The 9,894-nt window shown below is 39.4% G+C and overlaps 1 protein-coding gene across 3 annotated transcripts in view; it reads right to left on the reverse strand.

Moving 5' to 3' along the window:
• Nucleotides 1-1,943: 1,943 nt before the first annotated feature.
• Nucleotides 1,944-9,894, reverse strand: part of FAM210A (family with sequence similarity 210 member A) — a 19,484-nt gene continuing 11,533 nt past the window's right edge. For all 3 annotated transcript variants that reach the window (XM_044426365.1, XM_044426363.1, XM_044426364.1), the window contains exons 4-5: nt 7,801-7,912; nt 1,944-4,559 (exon numbers count right to left, since the gene is read on the reverse strand). In XM_044426365.1, the coding sequence (XP_044282300.1) occupies nt 4,260-4,559; nt 7,801-7,912 (412 nt within the window). In that variant the 3' untranslated portion in view covers nt 1,944-4,259. The remainder of the gene's footprint in view (nt 4,560-7,800; nt 7,913-9,894) is intronic.

Below are 9,894 nucleotides of genomic sequence, written 5' to 3' on the forward strand. Positions count from 1 at the left end.
TCCTAGGTTATTACTTTCATGCTTGAATGGATACCATGCTTGGATGATATGTCCACATGTTTACTTCCTCTTCTTTATGAGTTTCTTCCTCTTCACCCTGGAATACTGAGGAACCTCTGAGATATCTTTACCTCACCCTATAATTAAACCACTTAAGAAACAATAAAAAACATAAAATACTTATTTAATTTAAAATGACACTACCTCCTTCCAGTAATGTCCTTCTGCAGACATCACAATATTCTTAGGCAGTTCCCAGTCCTTATGGTGTGCTAGTGAGAGTCACTGCTAGCCTACTGGAAGCTAGTACGCATAAACAGCTAAAAAGAATGAGATGCTCGTGTCCAAAGTGAGCAAAATTATGGAGTTGAGGAGCTGACCTGATCATTGCATAGGTTGCTGTAGAAAGTCTTGGTTGTTGTGTTGGTGGAGGAGCAGGAGCACTACAGGATACTCCTCCTTGGCCAGCCATTTTCTATTGGTTTATTCCGCTGAAAGGTGCGTGTGTGCACCAGTGGGGGACAATACTTGCTTGAGATGAGGTCAGTCCCCTGCCTTGAATGCTGGAGGGGTGAATTGTATACTACCTGTGCTTTAGTTGAAGAGCTTCGCTGGCTGCTTGCTCCAGTCAGTATGGGTCTCCAGAGGGCGGGAGAAGGGAAGAGGGTTAGCTGGGGATGCTGCATCAGTGAGGAGGCATTGTGGTAGTCTGAACATGTGCTCTCCTGCCTCAATCAGTGGAAGAGTTTGTGCCAGTGCTGGTGTCAACTGCAGGTGCACCTGGCTTTGTCTTTGGTGTCAGAGACGACACATCCTGGGCTATTGCTGTCTCTTTCTCTTCTCTCAGATGCACATAAGTTGCCCATGCCTTTCCTTCTCGCATGGCTCAGAGCTCTGGAATCCTGCAGGGGAAGGATTACTTAATCTAGTAAAAAAATGTGTCACCTTTTCTGTTCCTCCACCCAGTTGCTTATGCAAAACAAAAGCAAAAGTTGCAAAAAATGTACTGCAAAATGGAGTTGGGGCATTTAGTCTCCTGGTATAATCTACATTAGCAGTCAAAGCAGTACAGCACTCCTACATTTGCCTTCCCCAACTTGGGGATATTTTGGACTGTAGCAAAACACATTCTTGATCAGGCATACTAGCTAGGGCTGATGGGAGTGAACTTCAAGCTGGGCATTCAGTATTCTTGGAAATTCAAGTTCTTGCCCGCACCCTCATGATCCCATTTTATTCTATTCAGCTGTGTGTGTGTGTGTGTGTGTGTGTGTGTGTGTGTTGGACAGGGGGGTAAGCATGTGCTCAAATTACACTTGAGACAGGATGCCAAAATACCTTGAGATGCCCTGTTTTAATAAAGTTTGTTTTTATTACAACTTCTTTTTAAAATCTGACATTATGTTAATGCACACACTCTTCTGTGTTTGTCTTATCAATTATCTGACTGGGAAGCAAATTCAATGTTACATGTTCCCTTGCAGGCTTATATAATCAAGATGTGTTCTTTCTCCTTACAGAATCATCCTCATCAAAATAGCTACATAATTGCTAGAGGTAATTAAGAATCTGTAATTATTATTATCATGGGTGACAGTAAATGATTTATGAGAAAGGATAGAGCTTGATTTTTATTCTCTGAAACCTTAACAGGATCAGAGACAATCAGCAGACCAGAACATTAAACAACCCTGACAGAAAAGGGGAAAAATACATAGGCTATGCCAATACGAAAACAGGCTACTGAGAAATCGCTGCATAAAGATTCTGTGTACGCATTAAATTACAGCTTGCATAAGATGTAGGATCAGTGAGACAAGTTGCAAGTTTACTGTTGACTAGAGTTTCATTTGATGTAAAATTATCACACTAAAATACTGTTTCCATTTATGTTAATCCAATATTCTGCCCATCTTGATATTATGACAACAAAACTCAGATACTGGAAGAAAAAATATTTCATTTTATTGATAGTTCCATTCAATCAGAGTACCTTCTTTATAAAAGGACTTTAAAGTGACGATCCAAGCAAGAGAAAGTTATCTTAGTATTGTCTATTCCTAGGCTAAAATCCTCTCACTATTTCCCATTGTGCCATTCTTCTTTTTTGGTTAGACATATGCTCTGTACTAGGTGAAGTTAACATGAAATTCCCATCTAACAGCTTAAGTTTTTAACATGCTTCTTTTGGGAAATACACCATGGTGGCTTATTTTTCCTGTGACACATGCATACTGAATTCCCTTAATTACTCTCACAGGTAATGCTAGCAACTCTTACATAATCCAACCATGGGCCATGAGATAGTGGAGGTTTACTTGCCCCTCCAACAAGCCATGGTTCCTGGGTTTGGACAATAAGACAAACTACAGTAGCAGATGCTTATGGCATATCATCTCCAGCTCTCTGAATATTTGGTAAAATGTCATCCACCTTCAACCCCCATGCAACTTTTAAAAAAATCAACTACAGTTGTACAAATGAAAACAAAAACTTGTTTTGCGCAGTAAGAAAATAAGAATCACCTGCCATGTAGCTCTGTACATGAAATTCCCTTATAGGAACAAGAAAAAGATATATTACAAACTTCGTGGGATTATCTTACAGGATTGTTTAAGCCACCAAGTTTCTCACTGATGAGAAAGAGTAAGCACTCCTGTGACAAGCACTGTTAAATGACAGGATGTACTTAGAGTGGAAAGAGTATCAACAACCTATGACAGGTCCACAGAAAGTTTATTGGTTTGAAACTGCATGGTGAGCAGTTGGAATTAACAAGAGCAAGACTATGAAAGCATGAGGTGTTAAGGTTTCTACAATCATGGAAAGAACTGGAAAGCAAATTGGGGAGTGGTTCATGTTTCCAACTTAAATGAGAACCCTACACTGTTTCTTTCAAGCTTTGAACTGACTATTGAAAGGCAGTACTTAACTCCATTATAATATTCTGCAGACTGTCATACTTAGTTCTAAATGCTACTGCCAAAGAAGAAAATACACTTTTCTAAGTGGATTCCTCAAAGGTATGCAGGGCATTAGATTCCAGCATTAGATTTGCAGGTGCTACCTGGATCATTTTTTTTTTTACTCCTTTCCTGAAAAGGGCCTATATGATGCTAACTAATGGCAAACATAAATGACAGAAGCAAGCCTAGAGATAGACAATTTCCATTTCATACAGTATTAATCTAGCTGGACTGCAAACTGGCCAAACTGTTTTAGTTGCAACCCCCTCCCTCCCATGCTTCCTTCAGTCACAACAGAAGCAGCTGCCTATGCACAACAGGATGTCTGAGTAACTGGGAGTTCAGGGGCCCAGCTCCTGATGTAGTGGTCCTTTACATTTCCAACCTATATATTCACCACAGAGGAACTGAAATACCATATAGTGGTTTGGGCTGAGCGACTGTCACAGAAACGACAAAACAATGGAGATTACTGGCAGTAAATTTGGACCAGAAAAATACTGAGATTAATCCACAGCATGGTGATATTGAAGTTTAGACTCTAGTGAAAATATTACAAACATCTTCTTTGCAAAGGGTATTATTTTTCTCTCTGACAAAAGTTATTGAGGTGCAAACATCTATGCCATGCACGAAGACAGATCTGCTTCATCCCTTTTAAAAGGCTTTATCAGTGGCATGAAATTCAACGCTTATTTTAGCCTAATTGTAGGAGAATCAATATCTATTTTGAACTATAAATATGCAATCCAGTTCAGTACTGTTCAGTACTGTTTTACTCAATCTTATACACTATATTAAACCAAGCTTTAGTAAGGAAATGGAATAGAATGTGAGTTTTATTATTACCTGATCTTTCTAGAATATTAAGATTAAATGATTTGCAAATATTGCCAGCATCATTCAACACTGACATGTAATACATGACCTAACCTTTCTAGTTCTTTGTTGCAGGATGATGGGTGGTGATAGCTTGAAGGGTCACTCAGTCAGATGCGTAAAAAACCTTTTTCCTTCATATACATCCAGACATGACCAATGACCATAACTAGGGAGCACCACTGCACAACCCTCTGGGACATGACTGTGAAGATAGCTGTTGCTGTGGTATCTGCCACATGCTATCTGAATAAAATGTGATACTTTTAAGAAGGAAGATATAATCCTTAAGTACTATGTTTTTAGATTACTGGTATTTTCTACTCAGCCAAAATATTTCAAACAAAGCAGAAACAAAAAAGTATATAGTCCAGATTTCTTAAAGGCCAAGAATGCTTAGACTATGCCATTTTCCTATTCTTTCTTTTTTATAAATGAAACCTTTTCTTTGGTTTCTTGTATCTTTTCTGTTATCCTCTCTTTTGTTTCTTCCATTTTCCCAGTTAGTCTTTCTTTTGTTTCTTCCATTTTGCCACTAATCATGTCTCTTGTTTCCTCCATCTTCCCCGACAGTCGCTCCTTTGTTTCTTCCATTCGGTCTTGAATGTATTCCTTCACTGGAGGTGGTGTGGACATGTAGCCCCGTTTACGAAGATAATTCACAGTGATAGATGTTCCTCCTAAAGTCACCATGTATCTGGCTGGCGTTGCAATCTGGAGTTGCAAAAGGGGAAGAAAAGTATACATGTGATCATGTTGTACTAAACATGCTACCATCAGGCTTCCACTGTTTTCCTTAAATGATGCTTTTCAGAATGATAAGAGAAAATGCCAACTTAATTGAATAGCTTAAGACAGTAGCCCTGTGCAATAAGTAACAAGTCACAATATGAAGATGGAGGACAACAAACTCACAGACAGCTGTGGATATGGATATCAAGTGGATATGGCACAAGCTTACTAAGTTACAGGGCCATGTCAACTCTGTTGATCAAATGGCACCTATCAGTAGAGCAGTTTTGCCCTCTGGAGAAAATCTGGTGCTGTGGAAGACGACAACATTGGATATAGTCCAGAAAGGTTTGTCTGGATTACTGTCTTGTCCTTCAACTATATCCAGCAGAAGAGTTGTACAGTATCGTTTAAGTGAGGAACAAAGTGGAATCTACCTACTGAAAACTACTGATGTAGATAAGCGATGCAAATTTCAGAGAGAAAAAATAGGCAAGAAAGAATTTTTAAAAATACATTTTCAAAGCAACATGACAACTTTACCTAAATAAGACCTTGATGTACTTTTGATTGTCCTTTTTAATCTTGTACTTGTGTGCTCACTCCCCTTTTCCTCCCACCCAAATCTTTGTTCCCAGTTTTAGATTTCCACCTAATGACATATCATCAGGAAGTAAGTGGGAAGACATCTACTAATTCTGACTTCAATGAAGGCTGATGCTTTCGCAGTTTGTGTCTACTTATAAATGTTCTGTGCCTCTTACATCAGAAAAACTGCTCAGTTAACAGTGGACAACTCGAGGATGAGAATGTTTCATTGTATGCTAGCCAGGCCAAGATAAAAACCTGCCAAGAGAGAACACAGCAAATTCTATTGAGACAAGAAAGCAATGCCCCACCTTCATGTGGTAAATGAGGGGTCAATTATACCGCTATTTAACACAGGGTATGAAGTTTTCATTTTTCATAATCTCCAACTGTCTACATCAGCAATTGTTTTGTGACATGCAAAGCTGGTCACTATGGAATAATTCTTGGTTAAACACCTTTCCATTAACCTAACAATTGGCACAGTAAACATGATCAAACTGCCCAGCATGGCTTAGTTAAAACATGGTGGGTTGTAGCATGTACCAGTGGCTGTTTTGAATATTTACTGCCCATTATCTGCTCTAGTGTTAACTAATGCTTGTACAACCTCCGCCATCTGAGTTCATACCGCATGATAAACCATGGTTGGGCAGTGAATGTTCAAATCCTGCCCAACACACACTGCTAATGCAACACGCAGTCTAATGCAGATCAATTCTAGAAGAAAATCTGTTTGAGTCTGCAAGAGACCCAGGACTGAGGTGGAGGTTCACCTACCAGCAGGACAGTGACTCTATACACACAGCCAAAGTTTAAAAACAGGAAATAGAATGTCCAGTTAAAGCCTGAGCCTCAATCTGATTGAGAATCTGTGGCAAGGCTTGAAACTTGGCATGTACCAACAGTTCCTCTCCAACCTGACAGAACTGGAGCAGTTTTGCCTAGACGAATGGACAAGTATTGCATGGATTCCTACATGTAAAGCTGATGGAGGCTTATTTAAGAAGAACTGCAGCTGTTATTACTACTAAAGCTGATTCTACTAAGTATTGACTCAAGGGGGTGAATGTTTATGCAAACAACAAGTACCAGTTTGTTTTTGTTTATTTCACTTTTGTGCCATGATAAAAATATTTTGCACCTTCTCTCTGTTGAGTATCTTATGTTCACCAACTAAGAAAAATGCCAAGTAAACCCATTTCAATACCAGGTTGTAACAGTATAAAATGTGGAAAAGTCAAATTGGTGTCAGTGTGTGCATGTGTGCGAATATATGGCAAAGTATACTCAGAAGCAAGAATGAATTCTGAAAGGCTGTCAACTTCTGGCTACTAAAAAACTTCTCTGAGTCCTTGAAAACCCTTGCTCCATCATACCATTGGTGCTCATCCTTAGAACGAGTCTGCGGAATAATATTATCATTCCCGTTCCACAGACAGAAAAAGGAGATAACATCTTGCCAGTCAACAGTGTACTGAATATCATTATTTAAGCACATATTTTATAAGTTCACCGGCACTCCTTAAAATGACCGAACTAGTTAAAAAAAAACAGGGAAAAAACATTACAATTAGTACTGCACTATGTTTCTGTGGTGTGGAGCTAATGGTAGCAGCTTTTTCTTTCAAGAGTTAGAGCCAGATAATCTAAAATTAGGATGAAGGGAGAGAAATATTATGCACAGCTTCTCTCCAGGTGCTGCAGACACCGATGGTGAGCAAATACTCTTTCACAAAGTAGAGACAGACAGATGTTAGTACACTCCCCCCTCACCACATCCCACATTGAATAAAAGCTGTTCTGTTTGGGCAGGCTTTCATCCTTCTGGTAAGGAGAAGGGAAATGAGAAAGCACAGCAAAAACAATATGGAACAATGGTCTGGTTGTCTCAAGTTGATTCTCCTCATCAGAGACAATGAACAGATTATCTGTTTGCAAGCCTGCAATTACAGGTGAATGCAAATAAGGTTTCTGGAGCAAACCCACAAGGAATAAAATACTCCACAACTTTTTAAGCCTGAGTGTTTTAAAGAGATGAAATACATTCTGTGTCTTGCTGCATGAGAATCAGTGTTTGAGAGCTGAGGAAAATAAGGCTTTTGACCAGAGGAAAGAACTGGATGAAAAAGCATTGCAAGCAGACAACTTAACTCAAGTGCTCTTGAGCTAAAGAGAATTGTCAAAAATATCCATTCACTCCATTACCTACAATTCATAGTGCTTTTTTCATTTCCACCTTTAACTCTCTCCTTAAAACCCTTTATGTTCTTGTATACCTCATTCCTAAGAGGATCTACTTTTATAACTGCTATCTTCAGCTTCTCAAGAACAGTAATACCAGTACTAGTCTGTAAAGGGTAATTCTTTCAATTTTCTTGTTCTGTAATTAATTTATATTTCCAGTGTTCCCCCGCCTTTGTCAATATTCAAGACCAGGATCAGTCTGATTAACTACAACATTAGTGATCACCTTGTGACAAATTCTATTAACTCTTATTTTACCTTATTTTTAGTGCTGAATTTTGAAGAATCATGATGCAGGCTTTACTGCTAATTGTGTTGTGGCTATTTTATTATTGTGTATTCTCAGATTTTCTTATACATAAAGTTCAAAAATCTATGCAAAACTTACCTTATACATTGCATATGCAGTTAATGCATTTCCACTCTGAGACTGTTTTAAAATATTGACAATGCTTTCTGGAAATCCTATGAATTCAAGGAAAGGAACGACATTTACTCCTCTGTAAAAAAAGGCAGATTAAAATGATAAGGGTGCAAACTTCTTTTTTTCAACATTTTGGCATGATTAGCAAGCATAAGCTTACAATACAACTGATAACTGTGGATCGAATAATTCAAGCACTAAAATGACAATGAAGATGGCATTGTCTTTTTATCAGTACTTCTGGTTTTGAACTTTTAGGTTGCAATACTATGCATATTCAAACAGAAATTACCAAAATGTCTCTGGCAGCATGGTAAGCCAACTAGAGCAAGATGAACCTTAGGCTAGTTAATATGGTTCAGGAAAAAATGTTTAGGTTCTTCTATGAAAAGAAAACCAACTGTCTGTGTATATGATCACAATGCCTTTTAAAAGACAGCACTGAAGCTCTGTTCACGAAGCATCTGGGTTGCAGCCAATGGTGTCATTCCACCAGCAGAAGGGAACTACAGGCAGAAGTGAGTTTCCCCTTCTGCTCAAATCTGCTTTGCAGGATTAGGGGACCCCCTGGAGCAGTGTGGGAAGCACGGAGGGGAGGAGCACGGAGAGAAGTCCTGTTGCACAAGCCATGAGGACTGGATCCAATAAGCCTTTTATTCCCTTATTTCAGGAGTTTGTAGCTGTATCAAAGCTATAAGCAAATACCATCACATAATGAACAAAATGAAGTCTAGTAATTTGAAAACAGCTCCATATTCAATTTACATCTAGAGATTCATCCATTAAAACAAGTAAGATGCACCCATAAGGGGCTGGGATCTTAAACAGGCCAGATTTGGCCCATTGCTCCGAGGTGTTTAATCCCTGAAGGAAAGGAATGAGTTTGGACACTATCTCGCCACAGTCATAAACTATTGGGTACACTATTGGTGTACCTTAGCACATGAGGACTGAGCTAACAGTTGCTTGTGTCACTTGATCGAGCCAAGGATTTAATTTAGTCAGATTTAACTAAAATATGTTTCTTTTAATTCTGGGTTACATACATAGTAACAGATAAGCTAGAACAATGATAATTTGTGGCTGGAAGTATGAGTCTTTGACATCAGAAAGTATTGTAAGTGTTTTTTTTAGTTACTCTAACCAGCTGACATTAAGTGCCCTTTCTTGGAGCTACAGATTCAAATGTCATTCTAAATTTATTCTTTCACAGAGTAATAAAGCCCCCAAGCTATTTAATATTATCTTTACTTGGTTCCAAATAAATGTCCATTTCTAGGTATTCTAAATGGAGTAAAAGTTATCTAGTTTTTCTTAGCTACTGGTATTAATGCACATTCTACCACTTTCATGTTGTTGTTAGTCACGAAGTCGTGTCCGACCCATCGCCACCCCATGGACAACCTTCCTCCAGGCCTTCCTGTCCTCCACTATCCCCCGGAGTCCACTTAAGCTCACACCGACTGCTTCAGTGACTCCATCTACTCACTTCATCCTCTGCCATCCCCTTCTTCTTTTGCCATCTGTTGTTCCCAGCATTAGGCTCTTCTCCAGGGAGTCCTTCCTTCTCGTTAGGTGGCCAAAGTATTTGAGCTTCATCTTCAGGATCTGGCCTTCTAAGGAGCAGTCAGGGTTGATCTCCTCTAGCACTGACCGGTTGGATTGCCTTGCGGTCCAAGGGACTCGCAGGAGTCTCCGCCACCACCACAATTCAAAGGCTCAATCCTTTTGCCCTCAGCCTTCCTTATGGTCCAGCTTTCACAGCCATACATTGCAACTCGGAAAACCATAGCCTTGACTATACGCACTTTTGTTGGCAGGGTGATGTCTCTGCTTTTTAGTATGCTGTCTAGATTTGCCATGGCTTTCCTCCCAAGGAGCAAGCGTCTTTTAATTTCTTGGCTGCAGTCCCTGTCTGCAGTGATCTTGGAGCCCAGGAAAATAAAATCTGTCACTACCTCCATTTCTTCCCCATCTATTTGCCAGGAACTGAGAGGACCGGATGCCATGATCTTAGTTTTCTTAATGTTGAGTTTCAAGCCAACTTTTGCACTCTCA

This window comes from Varanus komodoensis, unplaced genomic scaffold (genome assembly GCF_004798865.1).
Source record: "Varanus komodoensis strain SLA01 unplaced genomic scaffold, ASM479886v1 scaffold17, whole genome shotgun sequence".
Lineage (NCBI taxonomy): Eukaryota > Metazoa > Chordata > Lepidosauria > Squamata > Varanidae > Varanus > Varanus komodoensis.